The sequence below is a fragment of the Lytechinus variegatus genome, chromosome 3 (assembly GCF_018143015.1).
Source record: "Lytechinus variegatus isolate NC3 chromosome 3, Lvar_3.0, whole genome shotgun sequence".
NCBI classification, from domain to species: Eukaryota; Metazoa; Echinodermata; class Echinoidea; order Temnopleuroida; family Toxopneustidae; genus Lytechinus; species Lytechinus variegatus.
The window spans coordinates 38,366,728-38,394,724 of NC_054742.1; the positions used below are offsets into that span (position 1 = coordinate 38,366,728).

Consider the following 27,997-nt stretch of genomic DNA (forward strand, 5'->3'; position numbering starts at 1 on the left):
CAATGCAACAGAGTTGTTTAATGTTCTCAATGGTGCACATGAGCCCCTTTTTCAATTCAATTAATGTCAAGGCTTATTACTCCTTGATTTTGTTCAATATAGAGAGAATAGTTTCAAAGTGTATAAATTATAATTGTTCCCAGAGTACAATTAAGAGTACATTCACTACACACAATGCATAAATCTAAGAATGCAAAGCGACTTTTCTCTTACAAGTATTTTATTCTCTATGAGAATCATAAGTAAACAAAACAAAATTTTCATTAATATTTAATTTAAAGCAAAGATAATGTTTGTGATTTTAGGGATATACCATTGATTCATAAAACAAGTGAAGACATTACAGGTAACATATGCATATATAGATAGAAATCTTACATCATAAAATGGACATTGCACAGAAATATCTGTCATGTACTTTCAAAGTTACAGTAAGTATATATACCACATGCTTAAAATGAAAATCGTGACATAAATAGCAGCAATTTCAGTACACAATCTCAATTGATGTCACATTATTCCCGAACGTAGAATGTATCATTCTATTGTGATTTCACAAACACAAACTTCAGAATATTACACACTGGAACAATATTTGCTTTGTCCTGCCCAAAACTACAAAGAATTTGATTTCCAACAAGAATTTTTGAAATACATATACTAAATAATGTGTCACAGAATAAAGGAAACCAGGTCATAGTTACTTGAAATCTTTTTCTAAGTGGCACATGATTTATGGTATTTCATTGACAGTATCATGAAATTCAGATTTTACTCTCCATTTTGCTAACTTATGATATAAATAATCTAACAACTGGATGAGCAAAAAGTCTTCTAAATTTCAATGTCAAACCCAAATCTGGGAGAAAAATGGGTCATTTTTTAGTATGCAGGTGCTTGGCAATGTGCCTCATTAGCATTTATTTTAATGCAAATCATTTCTAACATGCCTCAGTCTTTATTGTTTGTAATCTACCATGCATGAAAAATTTACGAAGTATTTTGTTACAAACAAGATTTAATTCCTACTATTAGTGTAACATTTGGAATCAAAACACCATTAATAATGATGACAATTACCTCTGAAAACAGGTTCCCATTTCTGGGTGCACTGTTTATAGTCCTCAATATAGTTTATCTTTCTTTTGTTACAAAATCGAAATATTTTTCAATCATAACAGAAATAAATTATTTGCATAAAAACATTAATTAAATAATTCATATCAGTTCAGTCAGGTAGCATACCAACTATTAATTAAACATTGTTCAGTGCATACCAATAAAAGTTTACACTTTGAAAAAATCAATCCTATTAAATGAACTACATGTATTTGTAATATCCTGATTCTTTTAACACTTTTATATTAGTACAAGTCTCTTTAAGCAAATGACAATATGACTGTCAACAAAAGTTTCCGCTTGAGTGGCACCACTTACCTTTAGAAAGATCGTGAAAAAAATTTGCACAAAAAATGGAAAGAATAGTGTGGATGAAAGTGGACGAAAATCACAGAGCACGAGCACTGCTTCCGGAAGCACTTTTGATTTGAAGGTCTTCCTGCTTTTAAACTCTTTGCACTCTGAATTGATTTTGGGGGATAATAATGACAATTGTGTCTATGTTATTTTCTTTCATTCAAAATTTCCATATTGCACCATTAATACTTATCATCATTATTATTATATAGATATTATGAAACAACTATTGCTTTTTATTAGCTTATCTAATTTGAAGATAGGGGAGAAACTAATTATTACGATTGCTGAATTCAATTATACGAATGTGCAAGATTTCAACATCAGCGCGCAAAGGGTTAACTTTCTCCTTGCACAGCACATTCCGTCAAGCTGCATTGTAATCTATCACATCTAGATCATCGTAATAATCTGCTTCAAATTTAATGTAACTCTGAACCACATGAAATAGACTTGATTTTTTTTGTGTGTGTGGTTTTTTTGTTTGTTATTCCTTGAAATTATGTACAAAAAATTGTGGAGAAAGAGGTGACACAACATTTGCTCCGGTTTTAAATAGCTCAGAGGGCACAGGGTTAGATTTTGGATTGTAATAGAGCTTTTGGTTCAGGTATTTCAGAATAATGCGAGGATAATGATTAGGGTTTATTTAGTTTTTAAGGTTTGGTTTTATGGTTGCCTTAACATGCAGATTTTCCATCAGAGTAATTTTCGGCCTGAGTCAAGGGACCACAGAAACAAGCAGGAAATGAATTAGACTCCATTAGTACAAAGACATACTGAAGAAAAATTATAGAGATGTCTGCAAGGTGTTTCATTTTATGATTCAGCTGGCACAAGTGACTTTGAAGTTATTCACACTAGTAGCAATGTCTCTTTCATGTTCATGGGCAATAAAAACATGCAAAGAAATAAGGCGAGTTCATCCATCAGCTCCCATGATAGAGTGTGAAGTTCAACATTTATGTGTAAACCAATTCCATTCAGCATTACAAAAGTGGGCAGTGCTCACTCAAGCATAATATTTAGTTGATGATGACACTGACTTAAAGAGACTAAAGCCGAAGAATAAGTGTTTCAAAATATCCCCGTGTTGAAATTTGAATCAATTACCAGAACTTTTTTCAAATCGTCACCTTTTTAGATTGATATGCACTGTATATACTTTAATTTGAAACTAATAATTGCACTAAATGATTTTCAGTCAAGCCTACTAGGATTGACAAACTTAAAGAAGCAACTAAGCTTTGGCTTTTGAGAGTTTGGTGCCAATCATCAGTAAGAACTACAGATTCTATTAACAAGAAAGTCTTAAGTCAATTCAACTACCTTTTGTGTATACTAACAGTAATGTAATAACAATTGAATTGCTTGGCAGAAATTATTCAGCCACATCAGTTTTAAAGTCATATTTTAAGGGCTTTATCTTGCCAGCAACCATTAAAAACAAGCTTGACTCAAAGTTTGGAAATGATGATTAACTCCCTTAAAATATTGACTAGTAAACTCTGTTGCTCTCATACACTGCCGTGACATGTAAAGCGCTTGAAGTGCTCACATAGCAGCTTTACGAATCCAGTTAGCAATAAGTAGATGGTTTGTAAAACTTATTTCTTCTTTTGTACAGAAAAGAACTTTGGCACTAAATCACCATGAATAATATATAATAAATGTATATATTTTAAACAATTTTACTCCTAACAAATACAGCTGTCTTACAAATTTCCTATCAAACATCATTCTGGTATCATACTACATGTATATCTACCATCATGTCCAATTGAGTCAGATATTTTTTACACATTTTAAAAACACCTACAATAAAAGATAAACAGAAATACATATATTTTGCATCACATATTTTGCACCACATTTACACTGAAGATAGAATAGCTCATTCTGTTTAATTTCACGATTGATAGAACCATTCATGAACTAACAGAATAGGAACAACTAGACAAAATCACAGAGGCCTAAATACTTTCTTGGGTTAAAAAGTGTGCACAATGTACATTCTGAAAATGTTCTATGTGTAGTTACATGAGATATGTTTAACTCTGCCATTTTTTGCCTGGCTCCATTATCAAGCAATCCCTCCATGCTTTACTGCATGCAGAAAGAAAATACATGTGGAGAACTGAACCTCTTGAACCAGGTAAGTATGGGCAAATTTGTCTGGGTTAAAAACCCTTTCACAAGAGAAGAAAAAATGTTGTTGATCTTTGATTCCACTGGACAATTCACTACAATACAACACAATAAATGAGCGGAAATATGAATCTACATGGAGGTGACATGGCCAAGTGTTCTAGGGCACCTGCCTATAAATATAAGTCAAGGGGTCAAAGGCCAGAGATTGTACTTACCCTGAGCAAGGCATTTTATTTTACATTGACATTTTGGATAGTAGAGGTCGGTCCCATACATAAATACATATAATCATACCTGATTGATACTGAAAAAACAAAACACACTCATAAATCTGTGAAATTAGTGGCCATCAGTTTTAACTGTTTATTCATTTTTCTAGTCCTTTTAAAGGAAACCAAAACCCAAGAAGAGAAGTAATCTTATTGGAAAGAGTAAAATGAGAGGAACGATTTAAAAGAAGTTTCATCAAAATCGGTTATGAAAGAAGCAAGGTTATGGACATTTAAAAAGTCTTGTTGTACTTTCTATGGGGATCCTCAAATTGGCAAACGTGCTTTAAAATGGCTGATTTTGTGGACAACTCTCCATTTGGTTTGTACTAAAATTTTCAGATTTTCCCTTTTATTTACATATTTCACATTATCTTCTCCTGACCTTGACATATGTGCTATGAATTATTTTTCCCTTGACATTTGCCGTGCTCATCAGGAGGTAAGATGCAATTTGAAAGATGAGGAAAATCTGAAAATTTGTGTACAAACAAATGGAGAGTTGTCCACTAAATCAGCCATTTTGAAACACGTTTGCCAATATGAAGATCCCTATAGAAATTACAACAAGAGTTTTAAAACTTCCATAACATGCTTATTCCATAACTGATTTTGATGAAACTTTATTAAAACTGTTCTCATTTTACTAAGATAATAAGATTGCTTCTCTTCTTGGGTTTTGGTTTCCTTTAAAAAGGGGAGAAAAAAGATACCACACAACAAACAATTTCACCCATGCATGTTATACATTGTAACTAATCCTTCAACCTTGCATATTTAAAACAGAATAGCCAAATGCAGGCTAGGGGCCTGTTTCATCAACAATTGCACCTTATATCATTAACAACCATGGGAGCATGTCTCAGCAGCCAATCACAATCAAGGTTACCATGGTAGTTACAATAACGGAAAAGTTACCAAAATTGTGAATCTTTAGGAAACAAGCCTCTGGAGAAACATTTCGCTGACTCACAAACAGATCTCGCAAAATATACCTGCTACTGGCATATAAAACACTTTTTAGAAAAAAATTGTATTAGACACGAGATATTCCTGCAATATCTTTGCTAAGAAATAATTTAGTACAAAAATATAAAAATGAATACATGAATGAAAAGTATCATAAGCCATCAAAGACAGATGTACATGTATATCAACCATGCTCATTTGCATTCTATGTATAGGCCTAAATAGTTATACATACATCTATAACAGAAGCCTCTTTAATATCATAATTTTTTTTTTCAAATCGAGCGCACAATTAACACCTTCATCTTTTGGTGATAGCATACAAAATTTCATTTAAATTCATCAAAATCTATATTAACAATAAGAAGATTCTATCAATTATATTTTTTCATTCCAGTAGGAATTTTAATATGCCTGACAACTCCCACCTAAAAAAAAAAATCAACCTAAATAGTGGGATCTTTTTTAGCCATACAGTATTATCCAAAAAGAACCACATGGCAATGAATACTAAAAATAAGTTTTTAAATAGCATTTATTTACGTTCAATTCAATTCAATTCAAAACTTTATTCATATGTTACTAAAACGTTATTCATATGTCACTAATATGTATCTAATATTTAGCACACTATGCAGACATCAATGCACCTTCAGCATGAATGAAATTTTCAGAACAAAATAGTCGTCATTGCTGATACCAAATGGACAGAACTTCAAAAATTTGTATTTCTCTTTGACACATGGTAGGAATTTAATATGCTAACACATCTACTCTATAAAGTTATCAGCAAGATCACATGCATGAACTTGGGCATATATGTAATTCACTAAACAGACACTCAAGTACATGTAACTGATGTCATGATCTTGTAATCTTTACAAATCACTCCCAGTTTGTTTAATCAGTAACAATAATAACACGATAGGGAATAATTTCACTTCTCAAATTTCATAAGCATTTCTGGATGTAAGAGACACTATACCCTTCATGACTATTCCAAATCATTTGAATAAATTTCAGATAGGTATGTCCATTTGGTACCTAATACCCAATATCTGTCATTATCACGTAGGTAAAGTATATTGTATAGCACTCGATATGTCCTCATGGTGAAGTCATATCTGGATCCACAGTAACTTTTGTGCATTATGCTCCCACCCCAACCCATCCAATTTATGAAGGTTACCCGTGTAAAATGCTAAATGGTACACGCTCCCCTGTCAATTTCATACAGGTACTTTTTGTGTAGCACTAGATGTCCATCTAATTCAATTACATCCAGGTGCATTTTGTGTAGCACTAAATGTCCATCTCATTCAATTTCATACAGGTACATTTTGTGTAGCACTAAATGTCCATCTCATTCAATTTCATACAGGTACATTTTGTGTAGCACTAAATGTCCATCTCATTCAATTTCATACAGGTACATTTTGTGTAGCACTAAATGTCCATCTCATTCAATTTCATACAGGTACATATACCTTAAACTTCCATGCCCTCCTTGGCAGCTTCATACAGTTTTCTAAATTGAATTCCATTCAAGTATTCAAATCAATTGATGAGACAATTTCATACAAGCAACCACAATGCTGATATATTTTCAGGTGAGCAATCTTTGATAAGACAGATTTAAAAGTTTAAAATGCCCATTTACATTAAAATATGTATGGAGCTTTAGATATATCAGGACAGACATGCTGCTCACCCCAATGTGCATAAATCAAAATGCATTTTGGAAACAATGCAATAGAAAAATACTATTAGTAAGGCATGTGAGGTTCAAAAATTTATTTGCACAAACTTAGTATTCACATTGCCTCTCATGAAGTTGAATATCCCATGTTGATTTAACTTATTTTAAAAAAATTCAGTTATTTTAACTTCTTCGAAGTATGGTCATTTTGGAACCACCAGTGTTTCGATAATAAAGACTTTAAACAATGATGGGTAAAGTAAGACATTCTTTGGGGATGAAACTCATGTATGCAGGAGCATTCCTGTATGAAGAAAATCTGTAAGCCACTGCACGTATTTCTCTGTACACAATTTTTCACAGCATCTTTATATATACACATAATTTCACACACAGGATATAGGGTTTTCATTTTGAGGAGTATCAAAAACATCCTACATGAATGGTAATTGTGAAGGTTAATTTATAATGTATATTGGCATTCACAAATACATGTAGTTAGAGTCTATTGTTTATGTATCCATCCACTTAGTTTGATCGCAGAAGCAAGTTAGAATTGGAATGAGATCTGATGGTAAAATGGGAAAAATAATAAATAATTTCTGTACAAAATGAACAAGTGAATAAATCTATAACCAATCCTCTAGATGTGGACAAACCGTTTCAAGATTGCACCAACTTGAAACCATGCCCCGTGTTGATAATCTTTGGTGGCAGCCACTTGAGTTTCCAGCGTCTAATACAATAGAGACAACCAGAGCACAAAGATAAGCAATCAAATGCACTAGGTATCTGCAGAAGCTTAATAAGTGGGTGGGTGGTACGTGGAAAGTTACTCTGCCAGTGGCTTTCCATATCATTCTCTGTTGGTTGATGGAACATAAACTCACTCCATCGACCAGAGACGGCATAGACAGCCTTAGTACGCCGACCCTGCTCATGCCATGAAATATCTGTTTCTTTAGTGCAGTTGAAGTCTACCCATTCTTTAGTAAAATCCCCAACAGATGTAGTGACTCCCGTCTCCGGGTCTGTAGACTTTTTCAAAATGGATGCCTGGATAGCCATGAAGTTGTCCCCATCACCCTGGATTCGCTTTGGCCATTCACCTCCGCTGCGTGTGTCCATGACAAGGATTAATCTTGATCCTGATTGCTGGTCCAAGGATGACCACAGTTCCAACAGTTGGTCAAATTTCAGCACACCATTGTCTGCACATGGAAGATTGAATTCAAGGTGATACAAAACACTATATCATTCTTAAAATATGACAGCTGTAAGTGCATGTTAATTAGCAAGATCATAAATTCACTGCAAAGGCTTTAATTATGATATTTCTGTTCAAATTTTATTAGTTTGAAATGGGGTTAATGTACCATCAAAAACCATCATAAATGTATATAAACAGACAAATTTGTAACCAGTAGCACAATATAATTGACACACTGAATCCCTAGGCCCAGTATGAAAATGATCTTCCCATTCCTGCAATATTACAGAAACATTGCTCATGCACATATTGCACAATTTTGACTGATGCAGGTACAAACATGAGGAATCAGTCATCTACACTAACAAATGTGCATTATCTACCAAAAATAAAACATCCTTCATCGTTGTAACAAAAGAAATGATTGGTTGACAATAAAATACTCATCACCAAACATGGGATCACATTTTCTCTTTACAAAAGGTGCAACATTTGTAAGATGACATATACATGTATGGAAAGGAAATGAATTTCCTCACCGCAATATTTAGCAGTATTTTGTCAAGGGTCCTATCCATAAAATAGCTGCAAATTAAGCATTACAGTGGAGTAATCAAAATGTTCATACATGCCATCAAAAGGATTAATAAACTACAACATTTGTAAATTTTTGCTGATAGTTTTCAACAGGTTTTTCATTACACTCACCAGCCAAAGCCCAATCACCATTGGCATGAACATGTCCGCTGTAATACAGTAAGTAGGTGTCAAACCTTGGCCCATCATCTGTACATCGAGAGAAAAAACTTCTGAGCTTGGTGTGGAGGGATTCCATAGAGAGACCACTGGTGGAGAAGTCGCAGCTGTATATGTCTATCATGTGGTAGAGGAAGAAGCGTTGGATGGTGTTGAGGAGACCCATAGAGCGGTTGCTGTTTTCTTCAGCTGCTGTCATGGGTAGGGGGACTGCAGATCCATCAGCTCTGAGGATAAAAATGTCATTTAGGCGTTATTGCATTTCTTATTGGTGCACATTACTCATACAATTTACAAACATGTTAAATTGGTTAATCATGCTAAATAGACAGTTTTCTCTCAGAAGCACTGGTCTACATTTTCTTATCTTATTGAATCATGACAATCTTAACAGAAAATAAACATTGGATTATACTTGTGGTGATAGCAGTATTACCAATTGGTACGATGATGGCATGTTCCTCTCACGCACCATGCATAACTATATGTGGTGCATGTAAATGGTAATGCAAATCACTAACAATAAGCAGGTAAGCAGCAAAGAGGCCATTAGTGTTACACGTAAAGTTAATTGGCTAAGATCACAGAATTGCATGTTCATCTTAAGTATAGTATTATATATTTAACTGGGCTGTTACTAAGTAAGAACAACTACTTTTAATTACCTGCAGAATGAGGAAGGGCCAACAACAGCATATGCTGTGCACGTTCCTCCCAACGCTCCAGCCAGCTCATAAAGAAGCCCATGTAGCATGCCCTCAAGAGATAGCACAATAAGCCAGCCAGCCATAAAGGCTGCATTATGGTTCTGCCACATCACTGCACCCAAGAACAGGGTGCTTAGAAGAGCCGAAGCCACCAGTCGCCGTGATATAGTTGTAAAGAAGCGTAATCCTTTTGAGGCCATGATTACACTCAAACTTTTATTTGTTTCATCGCTGACAGCGTGGTAAGCACGGTTGCATTCTCTCAGTTTGCCAATGAAGCCCCAAGCTGTGATCATGAAGACGATGTGAAGACTGATCCATAAGACGCCAAAAACAGCATAGGCAGGAATGGCAAAGTACCATTCTTCATGAGTCAGTGTAGCTTCTCCTGCCAGCAACAAGAAAAGGACTTCAAAAGCTATGGCAAGAAGCAGGACTAGTCTGTGAATAAGGTGACTACGATTAATGAGACAGTTCCACCTCTCTAGGACTGATAATCCACAAAAGTATAGGTCCAGCGCAGGATCGATGAGCAGTCTTCCCGCAAAGCAACTAAGAGCAAATGGATTTATTGGGACCTCAATGGCACGGAAGAAGAAAGTTGCTGACAGGGTTACAAACAGCACAAGAGTCGGGATTGCACAAGCTACTTTCAGGCGTAGAGATGCAATGGTGAATGCAAATGCGATAACCAGTAACCAGAGGCTGACCATGTAGGTTGATTTCATCATACATGCAATACCAAAGCCAATACATTCATATTTCTCTACTGTGGTGAGGAGACGAGATGTGTAGCTAGTCTGGCCACAAACTCTCTCTGAGAAAGACCAGATCATCCTGACAACAAGACTGCTCACGAGAAGTCCATTTGTGGCTTTGGTGATAGGGGCAGCCTCGTTGAGCCCGACATCCATGAAGGAGATGATTCCGAGAAGGCAGCCATACCAAAGATGAGTGAAGCTAAGGGTGTAGTCGACTAGATCAAAGTAGTAGTAAAGAATAGCAGAGAAAGCAAAAATGAGCAGACCAAATCCAGTTAAGAGGATGATGGTTGAATCACCGGTTAGCTGCCAGCAGGTGTATAGACCCACACATACAGCAGCAAACAGAACTATGCCATCTAAGATGGCGATGATCTGTAGCTTGCATCTATCATTCAGGGACTTCATTGCTTGAAAGGGGAGGGCTAAACAGTGGCTTATGAAATACTTGACCGACGTCATTAGAATGCAAGCAGATTATTGGCAGGTGGAGAAGTCTGATGATACTTGTCCAAGAATGGCCTTTTATCTGTTCACACTTGGATGATGAATCACATCTGCATAACGGAAAGTAAAAAAAGACATAAATGATAAGTAAATATATGATTATTACAGAAGAAACCTACATAAATACTGTACTAAAATTATCAAAAAGACTTTCAATTGGTACTCTCTGTGCTTTCTACATACCTCAGCTCAGTTTTCACTGTTGAGAATAATTAAGAAATTTTGCAGTTCAAGGACAGATGCTTTGCTGATCTATTTCTGATATTTACATGGACAGCTCACCCACAGTTTAAAATGCTTAAATGTCTCGATAATGATAAATCTCCAACCTATCTGCAAATTGCATTAATAGAAAAAGAAAATGTCATATTCTATAGCTACATGGAGCAATTTTTCCAAGTGATAATCCTTACACCTTTCATCAAAATAGAGTGAAAACTTTCACTATGCATCAGGATTTTGGATTGTTTTTTAAATCAAATTGTCTGTAGATTCCCAGACAATTTCAGGCAAAAAAATCTAGTTGTCCTCAAAGGGTTAATAATATGGTCAGTGGGTAAATAGTTTTGTACATGTATGAATAGGTGTGTGTAATGTAATGTATATGTACATAAACATGTACATGCATGTTTTTTTATTTTAATGAACGAGTGAAAAAATATTACATTTTTCATCAAAGCAAAGAGCAGCACTGGGCAAAGAAATAACATTTAATATTGGGCCTTTGCCCCATAGGATATCATTTAACGTGCAGCCACGACTGGCCTATTCCTGGCTCTTCGGTCTTGTATTGGAATATTCAGCCTTGGTCTGGGCTCAACCCTTCTGGCCTTGGCCTTGTTCTTGAGCAATCTAGCCTTGGCCTTGGACACAACACTGCCAAGGAAAAGTTCTTTTAAGATGCAATTCTTGTCTCTCTAGGAGGCATTAGGACCTCAATAAGGTTGAAAAAAGCTGCCAGAGTAGTCAGCCTTTTCAAGCACCACCTATATATTTATTCAAAATTTTTTCTTTAGTCTCTCACATGTGACATCTAAACTGCAATATACACTAATTTCACTCCAGGAAGGTTCAAAACTAAAAGAGAAAAATAAAATCACTAGACAATTCATCCCGCTGATAAGCATGAAATGGGTCTGCTCCGGTCTCAAAAGCTCAAAAGCGTTGCTCAATCACACTCAGAGCCAATTTGAGAAGATCTCACCGATCATTGCTACAGTTACATGTTATACCCTCGTACACATTAGACTGTGGGATGGACAAGGAAAATGTCTCTAGTTTTTCATTTACGATGGCGGATAAGATGTCGTCGTCTTCGTCGTGTTTTGACAGCGAAAATGACGATTTACCAATAGCAAATCTATGCTACATGCAGGTCTTTCCCAAAGAAAGAGGGCCAGTAAATTTCTTCAAGTAAAGAGCTAGAACAAATTTAAGCCTTTGCTGCATTCGTTGGTGTAGACTACCTGGGACTTCAGAATAAAAATAGTTATTCATGCAGCAGAGATGTTTGCGATTGACTTGCATGCAAACCGGCCCAGGGAGCAGTGGCTTAACAGGGGCCGGGGGGCAAGCTGTCCCCCCTGGCGGAGTTCACAGGGGAATTAAAAAAAGGGAAAAGAAGAAAAGGGGGAGAAAGAAAGGGGAAAAAGAGGAAAGGGAGAAGGGAACTAAGAAAAAACATAAAAAGTGAAAACTGAAAAAGGAAAGAAGAACAGTTAGATTGTCATGAAAAAGTGATTTATTTTAAAAAATGGACTCGAGGTGTGCCCCCTCTTTTGAAAGTAACGCGGTACATCTATATTTATTTTGATCCATTCAGATCTTGCTGAAATGCTGGCCGGGCTGCATGCAAGTCAATCGCAAACAGCTCTGCTGCACGAATAATTATTTTTATTCTGAAGTCCCAGGTAGTCTACACCAACGAATGCAGCAAAGGCTTAAATTTGTTCTAGCTCTTTACTTGAAGAAATTTACTGGCCCTCTTTCCTTGGGTAAGACGTGCATGTAGCATACATTTGCTATTGGTAAATCGTCATTTTCGCTGTCAAAACATGACGAAGACGACGACATCTTATCCGCCATCGTAGATTCTACAACGAATAAAAAATAAACACGTAACTAGGTTACATGCATTGAACACGCTTGCGCGCGTTCGCGGAAGTCCTTAACACATGGGTTGAATGGCAGAATTTTCAGTCAAATCAATGCTACGATTTCGCATATTATTATTTTAATTTTGAGGTCAGGAGCAGAATTTAGCGATGGCAACATGTTGCATGTATTCACTCATAATATTTTACATATTATCATGTCCAAGAACCGTTGTTGCATTTGCCGCCCCACGGAAAGTCACAATTTTAGCGACCATCCCAGTCTACATGTGCTACAAGCCTACGAACAAACACTCCTCAAATTGGCAATAAAATAATGAAAATCAATCGATAACTTCAGTTACACTTAATTCTGCAGCGTTCTGTGCGTTCCGACAAAAAGTTCTCTCCTTCTACCCCCGTTTCGATCGGCCATTTTGTTACAATTCATAACAAAAATGGCCGATCGAGACGGGGGTAGGAGAGAACTTTTCGTTTTTTGAGGTTCCAGTCTGTGCCCAGATGTCAGAAAAACTGCCACTCGTTAGACCTTCATCCATATAATCGTGGTAAGTGCTTGATTTCTGTTTTAACTATTTATTCAGAGAATTATTTTGACCATACTTCACGCTTGTCAGGTGAGCATGCCTTTACACGTAAGATCCTGGGTTACACAACAGAGAGCCGTCTGTGTACAAGGAGAAATTTTTTAAAAATGTTAACAACTCCTCGAAACAGACGGCTGCCGGCTGTCTCGTGAGTAGCAAGAATGGGTTTCTGCAAATAATATTACTTCTGCCATCAATGAAGAAATCCAGGGCTAAAAATAAAAGCGGTTTGGTGAACAAGACTAGTATACTAGTATAGCATACTAACCTCGTACTAATGTAAGTGCTTTATGCCAAACATCAACATAAAAATTCCTCTGGCTCTTCATCATTATTAATTGGCAGAGATGTCCTGCCAATTTGTTTGCAAAGCCAAGGGCAAAGAAAGTGGAAAGAAAAAGAGTTCCATGCATCTCTACCAAAAATAACAAGATTGTTGAGACTTCCGGTTCTTACTTTTGGTCTTTTTCAAACAAAAGTGGACATGAGGGTGAAAATTAAAACTTGGTAGAAATCATTAGGCATCAATGTTTTTTTAAACTAGACATCTTAAAGTATATTTTTCCATTTCATTTACATAAAAGTATTAATTATGTCTTGAGATACAGTGAATCTTATGCAAGGGAAATTAAATGTTACAAAATCTTGATTTTTGCATTAAAATTCACATATTGCCTATCACAATATAAAATTTGTATTAGAAGCACATTTGTTGGCAAGATACAAGCTGTGTATTGTATCTAACTCCTAAATAGCAAAAAAAAATTCTGTGAAGTGTTTTTCTGAAAAAAAATTTGTTTCGAAGTTTTCAAAACTGGTTGTCGTGTCACTCACGTTTTAAATGCATAAAGTTTTCTAGAGCTGTGTATTCTGATAATCAATTTATCCCAGTACTGGAGCAAATACAGTTTATCTGTACCTTATTGTATATAAAGTTACTTGGTCCAATGTGTTAAGGTAAAGCTAAAATTAACTGTTAAAGTTGTGTCGTGTCACTCACAATGTCGTGTCACTCACGAAATGTCGTGTCACTCACGGTATTATATTGTGTATAAAAAAGGACATCCAGTAATTTCTGAAGCTCTTTACCAGGGATACAGTCAAAATGTTGTTCCTGACATCATTTAGGCCTATTTTAGGCTAATAATTTCCTCCATCTTCCTAATTTTACTCCTTTTTATGGAAATATTGAATTTGACATTGAGTTCATCTATTTTCTCTCCTCTCTGTGGTTGCCTTGGTTTAAAAAATCCTGACAATTTTCCATTGGTGTGAAGACTCGGATCCTAATTCATATTTTGGTGAATGTACTGTGATTAAGAATATAACAACATAATCAATCAACACAAAATTATGAATGTATCAAGAGAAAAACCACTATACTTTAGCAAAGGACATATTTACAATGCATAAAGGGTTGGTGATGGTGATGTTTCAAGTCATACATGTACCTACATGTATGTATTACTCAAACATTCTCTGTCTCCATTTACAGAAATGAACAGAAAGTTCACCTTTCTTTTGAGCAATGTTATTTCTTTGTTATACTCATAGAGCTTTAGAAAAGTCAGGGATCCTTTTTTGAAATTTGCAGAAATTTAGTGGTAAAGTAGTGTACATGAGATATAAGAGATCACCATGAACACCAAACATTTTTTCAAATTCGGAAAAGAAAATATTTTCTTTTCCTTCTGATTGATTAAATCAACCTTTTCATTTGCCATAAAGCTGGTATTCCAGGACATGAAATAAACAAATTTGCAAGAAAACATAAACATTTCAGGTGAGAATGTACTGAGATTTGATAGAACATTTTGGATATTGCTTGAAGCAGCTACATGCCAAGTTAAAAATCATTATTTGTTCGGCCACCATTCATACCGCTAGTGATTAACTACATGTAGGGTCTGAACAGCAAATTACCGTAAGCGGGCCAATGTGTGTTCAGAGCAGGTTTGCATTTACACATATTCATTACAACAAAATGATGCATGTTCATGTAGGTCCCAACAAGTCCCAACCAAGACTGCATTTTGATTTGAGCAACTTTGGATGGGTTGCCATGTACCAGTAGATCAATTTTTTTTTTTGGGGGGGGTACCCTGGTAAGAATAGAGCTGGACCTCGAGGGGAAAAAGCTATTGAGGTATAAAGGGAGCCTGGTTGGGATGCTGAATTGGATTTTAGTGTGACATCCAAGGGCTTAGAAAAGGAAAGGCTAATAACTTGTAGTTGTTATGTAATAGTAGCAGACTGCAAGAATCAGGTACTGACTGCGTCTTTCACCTTGTGGCTTTCCCTGGATTCCCGTGGTATGGTATATGATCAAATAATTAGCAATGAAAAGGTGCTTACAAGATTCCAGCTAAAAGCATAGCTCTGAATTTTGGTACAGTGCCTACAGTACATGTACTGCATTGGGAGGGTCCACATACAAGCAGTGTTCAGGAGAAAACCTATGCTTGTTGAGATGAATTCCCAAGTTTCTCAAGGATTTGCTGATAGTCCATCTGAAGTGTGCAGCAACGTGATTGGGGTTTGGTACCAAAAAAGACATTGAAACTGCCATGTCCTATTTGGACAATGCCTAAAATATTAAAGGAGGATAATATTGTAATCCAATATTTTAAGAAAAAGGAGCCATACATGACATCATTGGCTACCAGACCATGCCAGATGATGTTAGTGACTATTGAGAATACCTTTCTTACAAGGAAAAATTATTCCATCCGTTGTGGATGCTGAATTGTATGAACCTGTAAACTTTCATATACAGATAGGGAGAAAGAGTTAAAGTTTTGAATGATATCAGGCCACAAAAAGAATGTTTGAGTTGATGTCAATGCCAAGACCTCATAACACCTCCTTCAAGTGTCCCCTCCTCCTCTAAAGAGGAGAGTGGTAGAAGCCCTAGTGTGACAATGTGGTATGGTGTAGGGAATGTGAGTTGATGGGCAAATATGACCATAAGCCAAGAATAAAACATCAGGATGACATATTATGAACTTAAAGAAAGCAGTTATTATGTAATTAAGCTTGTTTTTTGGTTAATGGTATTTTACTCTTCTAGATCATGCAAAAAATACTTTCAATGTTGAGATAAATGTTGTATTTTTGCACTTGTCGTGTCACTCACGTTTTGGATGTCGTGTCACTCACGGTATATAGGGGGTTCCATTTTCCATAGAGAAGGTTTGATTGATTTTGACTATATGTGTTAGATAGGTACACTATTTATGTACATTTACTGGTACTCACAGTACTCCATGACAACTACTTGGGCACGAATCCAACCATATGTCTTAGTGGTCAGAAACCCATGTCCAAAATTTGTCGTGTCACTCACGCACCGTTTTTTAATCATATCTACTAAACGAATTGTTGAATTCAAATCAAACTCGCAGTGGCCCATGCCAGTCCTACATTGTATATAATATAGTAGTCATGATTGATACATAACCTTTAAGTTTGAAGATATGAGCCCTTAAACCTCTCCGATTGTCGTGTCACTCACGTTTGAAAATGACCTTTTCAGATTTATCTATAATTTTTTACTGTTCTTTAGATTGCTATAATAATTAAGGGTGTCGAATTTCACTGCCATTCATGTTTGTGTTCGTATGGCAGTGAGTCCAAACTTCGCGCGTGTCCAAACTTCGCGGACGGTCATTATCTCCAAAACTAGCCAATATCCTTAAAATCTGACATCATCAATGTGAAAAGCGACCTAAAATTACACTTCGCTGAAAGTTTCTTTAGGATTAGTCCAGTATTCATGAAAATATTGGCAAAAGATCGGCAAATTTGTCACCGTTAGCGCCCGTTTTGAAGAAATCAACAAACAACACGATATCACCATTTTGCAAGCAGAAATCATCAAAAATGTGAGTTAAATGTGGTACTAACCGATTCCATACCATTTTGCCATCAATCTGATATAAATATTTCACTTTTTGAGCTTGAGTCTTTGTTTAAATCTCCACAAAAGCTTTGGTGCGCGAAGTTAGGTCACACTTTTTCTGAACGGTTTTCCAGCACAGCCTGCATTCGCCGATCGGAATAGAATTTTGAGATCGCGATACTGGCGAAACCCCGTGACCTACTTCACATTTTCGTCCATGATTTTATAGTTTACGATCTTGCCGTCAATGTGGTTACTATTTCTTGATTTGGTTTTGTATAAATTATGAATAATTTGTGGACAAAATTAAGCCTGATGAATATTTTTGAAAAGTGCGCGAAGTTTGGACACCCCATCATACAAAATGGGCGTAGGCCTAGTATTATTAGGTAGGATATAGTAAATACAAACATAAAAACGAATATGTGGGGCACACAACTTGCACGTTAAAGCCTGAAGGACATTGGATCAACTCTATTCCATAATTTCAATCGATAACAATTAGAATTTTAATTTATCATAGAGACGCTTAGGCTAGCCTACCTTGGAATCCTTTTTCTGTTTATTTACGAGAACCAGTCCGAGATTTGACGAAGATTTTGGTCCTTTCCGACACATTTCCTTTCGTTCAGTTGTATAAATAAACAGCGTCCTCTAGTATACAAATAGCGAATAGGCATGAGTGCGATGGTGCGAGATTTCGCATGAGGTGAAAGAAAGATGCTCTATTCAACGAGGCGTTAGCCGAGTTGAATAGAGCGTTTCTTTCTTTCACCGAATGCGAAATCTCGCACCATTGCACGAATAAGAATATTCGCTATTAGTGTTGTACAACGCCTCGGAATCTAGCGAAAATATGAAAAAAACAAGAGTTTTTCCCTCCAGTAATCTATGAAAAGGGAGCAAAAATATTGAAAGCAAAAAGCAAAATCCCACAAGCCGGGCCCACAAGCGCACATGATCTTGGACAGCATTGCGCATTTAGCCAGCGGGCTGTACGCGCATTGTCACCTTTTCCTTTTACTTTTACGTCTCTAAAGTAATTTCATGTAGTATTTATTTAATTACTCTGTAACACGTGATTGTATATATTTGTAAATACTTTGTAAATATAATTGAAATGATTTTGAATATGTTATGTTCTATATGATAATATCCCCAATACCCGAATTAGGGTGACATGGGTAAATAAATCATTGTCATTGTCATTGTCATTGTCATTGTCATTGTCATTGTCATTGTCACCTTACTAGTATTCAATGAAATCGCATTGTGACGTCACCTCCTAAAGCCGTGCAATGGTACATTTTGGATGGTACGTCTTGTGTGTGCAACGGTACGAATGTGTGACATTCAGCCTCCCATTTGATCGCGTACAACAAGCTAAGTAGGCGTTGTACAATCTTAAATAGCTTAGTCAGATCTGTCTAAACCATAGCCATTCAATATATGTAATATATAAGAAAATAAAAACAGAATATAGAGTGAAATCAACAATTATGCAATCATTACATTTACATCAAGTTATTCAGCGTGATTGCATATATGACAGTCAGAATTTTAATGATGTACCAGGCCAAGTCCCCGAGATACACCACATATTGCAGTTCTCCTTGATGAGCTCACTCCGCCATATTTTTCAAATTGCTATCTATTAAATAAATAATCTTGAATTCACATCAGTGACTGTCCCCTTATTCCGTATAACACTCTAATTGCCCACACAAAATTGAATGCTAAATTGTGTCAAATACCTTCTTGAAATCTAAAAAACACCAGATGTAAGTTTTCCTTCATCGATAAATTTCAAAACACCATTTATTCAATTTGTTACAAATTTACATTGTTTACGAAAGCCATATTGATGCTTGTACAAAATATACATTTTTCTCAAGGTAAGAAAGTATTTCATTCAACTGATTTTCACATTCTTTTTCTCGTAGAGGTAATACAGAAATTGGTCGATAATTGCCAGGGATTTTATTTCCCTTTTGTAAATTGCTGTTACGTTAGCTATCTTTAAAATTTGCCTATCGTAAAGAGATAGATTGAATTATATGAGAGTATTTTAATATGGGCTCTGCAGGGTTACTATCATAACCACGTGATTTATTTACTCCGAGGAAGAAAAGGTGATCTCGAACTTCTAAATACCGGGTGTCCAAAACAAAGGATTGTTTACTTCCAGTGGCGTACCGTGGGTCAAGGCATTGGGGGGGGGGGCACCAGTAAAAAAATTGAGTCAGTCGGTGAGCGTGCAAAGGCCTATTGACCTATTATAAAGATCATTATGAGGACTGTGCAATTAAACGGATATGTATCTCACAGATCAAATGATGCGAGCGCGAAGTGCGAGATGATTTTGTTTTATATTGAGACCTAATAAGGGACATAATAAGCAATAAAAAAAATACGTATCTGTCTCGCTAATCAAACAATGCGAGCGCGAAGCGCGAGCTGATTTTTTTTTGTATTTAGCTGACCCCAAACAGAGACAGTTCAAGGACTATTTTTATTAATCAAATAAGAGAATACACATCTCACCATACTCATCTAATTTGAGTGTCAAGCGCTTGCTGATTTTGTTAGAAAACATGAAACATTTTTGCAAAAAGTGTAAACATGATTAAAAATGCATCTCATTAATCAAATATTGCGAGCACGAAGCGCGAGCTGAATATTTAGGAAATTCAAACCAGAAGAGAAGCATTTTGAGGCCTGTTTGTAGGAATTTACGAAGACAATACGTATTTCACTAAGCAAATGATGCGAGCGCGAAGCGCGAGCTAAAGATTTTTGGTTGGTATTTAGATTAGAAAAAGAGACATTTTAAGGTCTGATTTTAGGACGATGAAATATATTTGGTGCATAGACTTGAAAACAGGACGTTTTAGTACAACATGATTGAATATCATGATCTCGTTAAACAGACAATGCGAGTACTAGGAATAATGAAATTGGCCCTGAGTAAATTATGTTTCATAAAGTTATGAAAAAAAATATTTCTTATGTAATATAACATAACGTATATCATATAACATTATAATGTACAATAATTTCTTCTTTCCCAATACGTTTCTTTCTTCTCCCTCTTTTTCTCCTTTTTCTCCCGTTTTTTTTTTTGGGGGGGCAGTCGATTGGGGGTGCACGTGCCCCCATGCCCCCCGTAGTTACGCCACTGTTTATTTCTATACGAATATATTTATCAAAAGTCTTTTCATAGGAAATATCAACAATTTGGTTAGCAAGATTTGGACCTATGTATATTCACGAAAAAGTTGTTGAGAGTTTCTGCTATCTCATGGGCTGTATTGACGACTATTTACGCCACATCCATTCAAAGATGATCGATATGTGTCTTTTTTTGTTCTCTTTTTGTTTTATTTCCACTATGAAATAGATCATTTATTGATTTCCATGTTCGGCTTGTGTCTCCCCTATGAGTCTCAAGAGACCTGATACCCGGGTATGATATCATCCATGCACTGTTACTTTTGTATTTTATTCTATGAAATATAAAATATTATAATTTTCTCAAGTGAGACAAAGATTAATTCTTCACTGAATATGTTTAATTAGCATTGTTTTGATACTATATGTTTCAGTCAAGCTGGTCCTTATTGTCAAATCTGTAAAAAAATTAATATAATTAAAAATAAAAGAAATAGTATGTACTTTACAATTCACGAATAGGGGACAAAATTCTAGGTTACAGAATGTCATAAGATTTAGAGTGTGTTTGAAATACACCCCTCCCCCTTTCAACCCTCTTAGTATTCAGCCTTGATGGTTGTCTTGGCCAAAATTGCAACGACTGAAATACATAGCTCCACAGACTATAAAGACTGAGGGTGTTTCTTTTGAAATAGTATGATTTTTTTGTTGTTGGGGGGGGGGGCGTTTTTGTCAATGGTTGCGCGGGTGATGTTGAGGTCCGGAAATGACACATCCCTGTATCAAAACTCAAGTCCATTATTATCAAAGGAACATGTACCGGGAAAGATCGTCAGTTCATACCGGAACCAATCAAGTGATTTCAGCTCAGCTTGGTTTCCTTCTGATACACAAACATTTAGACATCACAAGCAGTTTATTCCTTATATCTGTATATAAAGTTCAGCGACTGACGGCGAAAAGCATACTCATTGAAAAGGAAAAAGAAAAGAAGCGTGGAGTTAGAGCTTAATGGCAGGCTTAAAAAAAATCGAGCTCTCTTGCCAATACTTGATATGGATGTTGATATTTTGAAGGAGACGACTTTTTAGAAATGCTTGGAAGATCATAATCAACACGTCGGCTTGATATCGTGAGAGGAACTCGAACTTGGGCATTTAACTTATTTTTTGTTGCTGTTGTGGCTAAATTCATACCGCAAACGTGAGCTACAGCTGAACTGTGATTTTACTATATAATTACTAAGTTTACTCAGAGGCATGACAGAATTGAAATAAAGTTATTTATACTTACGTGGACTGTGCTTTATCCAATGGCATTACACATGCAGGATTTAGGAGAAATAGGCATTATAGAACTGGATCTGGTGCACTTTGACTGAACACATTGGTAAGTATTATGAACAAATTATGTGAATAATTGCATTAAGGACATTAAGACTACACCAATAAAATGCTGTCTAGATGTGGTTTTAAAGGCAAGCTTATAATTTTTATGAAGTCAGTCATCAAATTGAGTTGTGTTCACACTCAGGCGGGCATCATGAAAATATGATATTCAGTTTCATTTTACTTAGTGCTACGATGATACTGTCAGTTTAACGATGGAATTCAATCCATAGGCGGATGCAGAAAGGGGGCGATGGGTCCGCCTTCCCCCTAATGCCGGAGTAACAAAAAATAAAAAAGGAGGAAAGAAAGAAAAAAGAAGAAAAAGAACATGAAAGAGAGGAAGAAAAAGAGGAGGAAAAATAAGAGCAGGAAGACGAGTGAATGAAAAAGGCAAAGGGAAGACTTGGAAAATTAGGGGGAAAAAATCTTGCATCATGTTCATGTTACTACAAAAAAAAATCCCCTGCGCTTCGCACTACCCTTGCCTGTTCGATGGGTTCGATGAGGTACATTATCTTGCGCAATATAGGCTGATATCAAGCGTAAAAAACAAGTTTTGAAGTCAATGTACGAAACATAAATGACATTTTTCAACAAAATTTAGCTCACGTTTTGCGCCAGCCCTACTGAAATGGCGCCCTGTAAGGGTTATGAGATTATTACATATTTATGTTGTTTGATAAGAATAAAGCTAAAAAGTGACTGTAGGACTAACCCTTCAAATAATCAAACAAAAATTAACTTTTAGCGGCCGATGGGGGAACATATGGGTGAAAATACGCCCCCCCCCCATTGGAGAAAGCTAGATCCATTCCTGCAATCTTATATGTGAACTCCTTTGCCCAGTGTAGGATTTCTGCACAAAGAAAGTGATACTATGGTAACTATCATTCCAGCGTGTTTATTACTGTGAAAGTGTGAATCATGCAATCGTTTTACAAAAGCAACTATTACATGACGCGAAATTATTGTGGAAGGAAGTCTATTAGTAAAGATCTTATCAGTTTGGTTTTTTGATACAGTCTTGTATAAGTATGGTTGATATTTTTTCTCTATAGCAGTAAATTCTCATCACAACACTATGCAAAATTGTGATATTTCAGTCACTAAAACAATTATTTCTTCCGACTTCCTCCGGGGGGGGGGGGGGGAACTTCCATTCACGAGTGGATACCATGCGCGACCATGAGGTCTCGAAAAGCACCCTAAACACGTAATTTCCATATTATGAAAATGCACCCCTTGTATTGGCGTGTGAAACCCTACCCTTAACAAGTATTGGAAACAAAACGATACTCTTGGCAAGTATTCCCTGAAATGAACCCCTAAACAAGTACAGGAATGTTTTATTGTTACGGGTCCTTCGGTCGTCGGCTTTACCTTATTTGGTTTAGTACGACTCCACCTTCGACACCTCCCGCAAATCGGACTCTAAACACGAAGTGTTGAGGCAAAAAGGACATCCTTTATAAAACATTTTAATTTTGTTTTATCATCCCCGCCAATTCGACCCTAAACACGTAATTTTCCCGTAGCGAAATAGATACCCTTTTTTCATTATTTTTATGTTTTGACACCCTTATCACGTTACGTACGTAACGTGTCCTATCGTGAAAAGGACATCCTTTTTACGTGTTTTTTGGTCGCGCATGGTATCCACTCGTCAATGTAAGTGCCCCCCCCCCCCCCGGGACTTCCTTCAACCTCGCGCAGGAACTGTGATAATTGGAACTATAGAATCAGGAATCAACCATACCTTAAGACAAACCTTATAGGTTTAATCATACTCTATTTCAACGGAAATTCTTTTTACATCTTCGGTTATACACTTTCCAGAGCAATCTCATTTTTCATTTTACGTACGTCTGAAATGATCAAGGTTGTAGGGGGACTAAACGTTTGAAGCAAGTTTGATTGCTAATATTAAAGTGAAAATCACAAAAACAGATTTAATTTGAACAAAATTTAATGAATTATTGGAAAGTTTTTGAGTATTTTATTATCGAGATACTGCTATGAATATCCTATTGGCAATGCGACAACAATTTTTGATGTAACACATGTATACATATATACATTACATATGAAAGGATATGTAATACAGCTTTCACATTAGTTCATGGATAAACTACTTGTCATATCACAAGCAAATGGGAATGTTTTGGGATAGCCCTACATTTTTCAGTGTCCAAAGGGGGGAGTTCTTTATATTATGTGTGACATTGCACTGCCAATAGGATGATCTCAACAGCATTTATCTCGACATTTAAATGCAGAGCTTTCTTGTTGTTTGTCAGATTGTACTCAATCTTTCGTTGATCTTATTCTTTGATTTTTCTGCTTTCACAAACGCTTACTTGTTCCAACGATTCATGCCCCTTAATTGAAACATGCTATACCAGCAATATATAATAATACACACCATCATCATCGTCGTCTTCATCATCATCGTCATCATTATCATTATTTTAATTCCCTTATTACTTATATTGTTTCAATTTTTGTCTACATAATTATAAATTTCAATGAAGTTATAGTTGTTAAAAAATAATACATGGTAAGTCAATAATGATGTGTACACCAGGGGAGCGTTTCATGAAAGGACTTGTCAGTCATTTCATCCGACAAGTACTGTTTCATCCGACAGTTGCTATGGTAATAGTGCCTCTCAGCCAATCATAATCAAAGAAAGTTGTCAGATCTGACAACTTGTCAGACGAAAATGTTGATGAAACGCTCCCCAGTAATTATCACGTGCAGACGTCATTACTCTGAAGGTCAGTCACTTCACAATAACTTTGAAAATATCCTGTCTGAGTGGTTGACCTTGTTCGCGTTTCCTAATCGGCCGGTTTTACCAAGGAATGAAAAAGGGTCACACTCGGATAACTATCCGTTTAAAATGGTAATATATATATATATATATATATATATATTTATATCAATATTGATAAACAATTATATCATGTTTTCTTTTATTTCAATCTATTTGATACCAGTGGACCTAATGGCATCATTAAAAAAATAATTTGTCACTTGCTCGTCGTCCATAGTGATATACAGTGGCGGACGGAAATGAATTATGATTTGTCACATTGAACAATAGAATATTTTTTCATTGTATGGTATATAATCCCAGTATATGATAAGCTAACCCCGTGCATAATACGATACAAATCGGACATGACCATCCGTGTCTCAGTATATCCCCTAGCTTTTGAGATTACGCGATCATTTAGCTTCTTTGCCTTTCTAAATCATGTATGCTGATTAAGATTTGAATCATATGTTGCCAAGGCAACAAATGAAGTCCAGATGTAAACATGTGGAAGATCCCATCACTGTAATTATTTTCAGTCATCCAAATGGATTTAAAAGGGGCATCTCACATGATAAATAACTTTATTCTCGTCACTTGTCATGCTGTTTTAAGGGATTCCATTGAAACGGTTCTAATTTTTTAAAATTTTATTGCCTTCGAATCGAACATTTTGTATTTATGCTCACTGGAAACTAGTTCTGATAACGTTATGTACATATCCGTTGCTGATAAGGATAAATCAAAATCACGGCTCAGTTTTGGTTCTACCATGTCCATGGTTCTACGGTTGATATCCTACGATGACCTTGTAAACAATCCTTCTGGAATGGTTTCCATCATCTCTGTCTATCAATAACTTGTGTTTATTATATTCACAGAATCATCGTTTCACAAAATGCGAATGAAGAAATTATCACGGCTTTTTGTCATCATTATTGCCTTCCTGACCATTGTGAAGGTAAATGCCGATGAAGAGGAAGATGATGACGATGACGAGAGCCGACATCACGTGGGGCACAGGATAACACGACCACCGTCGTCATCATCAGGGAGAGAGGATGGAACAGGATCAGGAGCTAATGCTGGTCATCATGGTCACAGTGGAAGAAGACCCGGTAGAGGACATAAAAAGGAGGACGACGACGAAGAAGAGGAAAGCGACGAAGATGATGAGGAGGAGTTTGATGGTGGCGCAGGTCATTCAGGAGAAGAAGGGGGTGTCGGAACAGGGGGAGGAACAGGGGGGCAAGGTGGGGGTCCAGACGGAGGAGGAGGTGGAAATGGGGGCAACGGAGGAGGCAATGCTGGTGGTGATGCAGGTGGAGGAGCTGGAGGTAGCGGTGGAAATGGTGGAGGTGGTGTAGGTCCAGATGGAGGATCAGGCGGTGGTGGAAATGGTGGAGGTAATGGTGGGTCAGGAGCTGGGGGAGGTAGTGGAGCTGGAAGTGGAGAAGCCGGTGGAAACGGTGGAGGGACAGGGTCAGGTGGAGGTGGCACAGGAGGGACAGGTGGAGGTCACGGTGGAGCAGGAGGAACAGGAGTAGGCACAACTGACAGTGGTATCGGTGGTGGTGGAGGAGGAGGCGGCGGCGGTGGTGGTGCCGATGGTGGAGTAAATGGAGGAGGGGGTGGAACCGGTGGCACAGGTGGATCTGGAGGAGGAGATGCTGGTGGAAGTAGTGGAAACGGTGGAGGTGCTGGAGGAACATCTGGTGGCGGTGGCGGTGGTGGCGGTGGTACTGGTGCAACAGGAGGACCCGGAGGTGGACAAGGTGGATCTGGTGGTTCAGTCCCTGGAACATCAGGTAGGTTTGTAACCAAGTTATTCAAACCATTTTCACACAATAATATAGTAGGCCTGCACAAACCGAACAGCCCAAAAAATAAAAAGAAAAGGAAATACTAGAAATCAAATCGTTTTAAACATGATAGTTGGGTAGGTTAAGATGCCTTCCTAGAAAAAGGTACAAATTTTACAAATAATGCTGCAAACTAGCATGCTTTTACAGTCATAAGGTGACACTGTCATTATGCCTAATTGATTTTCCCCATTAATTATCACCAGATCCCGGAACGACTGCTGGTCACTCATCTGGAGGCCCAAGAGTGACCTCACCACCGATTTCGCACATCCCTAGATCTACATCGGTCCCAACGATCACACCTTCACCCACGGAACCATTCTGTCCGTCATCTTGCCCTGTCGTTCTCGACTTCGTCTGCGGGTCCGATGGCCAAACTTACGCCAATGAGTGTGTTCTAAGCGTAGTTCGGTGCACCACGGGCGATACCACGTTAGCAATAATGTACAGAGGCCAGTGTCAGGTTCAGCCTCTGACATTTTCGAATCCCTTTCGTTCTTGGGGAAGTAGAGGTGCAGATTTACCATCGAAAGAAAGACCCTTGCCATTGTCTGCACCATCGGCGTTATCAAAAATGAAACCCATTATGAATATTAAAGAAGCATTGAAATACTGGAGAGAAACAAGCAGGACAACAAGATCGAGTTTTTATGAAAACTCAGCTCGCTGATAGTGAAATAAAAATGACTTATTACTTCTCTTTGGCATAACTGTGTAATCTGGTAACGCCAATAAGTGGATTGAACCAAGTACTATTTCGTCTTAAGTTTTGAAATAAGGGTTATGACATGAACGTAAATTAAAGTTTATTTTTCTATTATTCATTGCTGTCATTAATGGTATCTACTCGAAGCCTTCCTTTCATTGATATTGGACCATATAGGCCCTTCATTCAGTGGCGGACCCAGGGGTGGGGGGGGGGGGAAGGAGGTGGTGTGATGTAAAGACAACTTTTGTTTTGTAACTTCTGAAGGTTTCCATGGCGAAGAAGAGTGTAGTTGGTTTCACGGTTGGCCTACATCAGTATATTTCGTAGGCCAACAATTTCCCACGAAAGATAGATGGTGTACCGTGAAACCCACTACACTCCTCTTTTGATTTGCTTTTCAGAATTCTTTTGAAAAAAAAAATGGTTCAACTTTTAGGCCTTCTCCCCTAAGAAATTCTGAATTCACCATTTCCTTTATTTAGGTCCATGGGCGGAAATCCCAGGGGGAAAGGGGGACGCGTCCCCCTACCCAAAATAGTAGGGGGGCACAATATCACATGTCCCCCTACTATTTTAGATGGAAAGAAATACATCATTGAAAAATCTTTTTTTTTATGCTCGTCAAATTTATTATGGTCGAAATGTCCTTAAATTTTGGATGATAACCAGTTGTTGTTTTTTCTGATTGTCAAATTTTCCAGCCCCTGGTCCCCCTACCTTTGGGGAGAGACTTCCGCCCTTGTTTAGGCCCATACATACTTTATGTTCTAACACTGCAGGTATTTCGAAATTTATGTCAACGATGATTACTATGAACCTCAAATTTGCAAATACCTTATTGTTACTAAATTTCCAACATACTACAATCTTTCATTTCCCATCTTTCTTGATTTCATATTTTTATTTGTTACATTTGAACATTGTTTCTGTAAA

General features: G+C 37.0%; 2 protein-coding genes across 2 annotated transcripts; one reads left to right on the forward strand and one right to left on the reverse strand.

The window, feature by feature from the left end:
• Positions 1 to 6,778: 6,778 nt before the first annotated feature.
• LOC121410961 (transmembrane protein 168-like) lies at positions 6,779 to 17,757 on the reverse strand. Its single transcript, XM_041603371.1, has 4 exons — positions 17,651 to 17,757; positions 9,196 to 10,555; positions 8,483 to 8,757; positions 6,779 to 7,775 (listed from the first exon to the last, which is right to left on the reverse strand). The coding sequence occupies exons 2-4, from the start codon at positions 10,458 to 10,460 to the stop codon at positions 7,228 to 7,230; spliced, it is 2,088 nt and encodes a 695-aa protein (XP_041459305.1). The 5' UTR covers positions 10,461 to 10,555; positions 17,651 to 17,757; the 3' UTR covers positions 6,779 to 7,227.
• A 3,280-nt stretch (positions 17,758 to 21,037) lies between these two features.
• LOC121410962 (glycine-rich cell wall structural protein 1-like) lies at positions 21,038 to 27,617 on the forward strand. The gene is made up of 3 exons (XM_041603372.1): positions 21,038 to 21,670; positions 25,372 to 26,298; positions 26,559 to 27,617. The coding sequence occupies exons 2-3, from the start codon at positions 25,389 to 25,391 to the stop codon at positions 27,023 to 27,025; spliced, it is 1,377 nt and encodes a 458-aa protein (XP_041459306.1). The 5' UTR covers positions 21,038 to 21,670; positions 25,372 to 25,388; the 3' UTR covers positions 27,026 to 27,617.
• Positions 27,618 to 27,997: the final 380 nt, after the last annotated feature.

Bases quoted from the DNA above. Each gene is read 5' to 3' on its own strand.
- LOC121410961 (XM_041603371.1), bottom strand. From the start codon at position 10,460: ATGACGTCGGTCAAGTATTTCATAAGCCACTGTTTAGCCCTCCCCTTT. The intron at 8,758-9,195 runs GTAATTAAAAGT...TTTTATCCTCAG, and splicing joins GGCCCTTCCTCATTCTGCAG to AGCTGATGGATCTGCAGTCC. The intron at 7,776-8,482 runs GTGAGTGTAATG...TTCCATGTGCAG, and splicing joins TGGTGATTGGGCTTTGGCTG to ACAATGGTGTGCTGAAATTT.
- LOC121410962 (XM_041603372.1), top strand. From the start codon at position 25,389: ATGCGAATGAAGAAATTATCACGGCTTTTTGTCATCATTATTGCCTTC. The intron at 26,299-26,558 runs GTAGGTTTGTAA...AATTATCACCAG, and splicing joins TTCAGTCCCTGGAACATCAG to ATCCCGGAACGACTGCTGGT.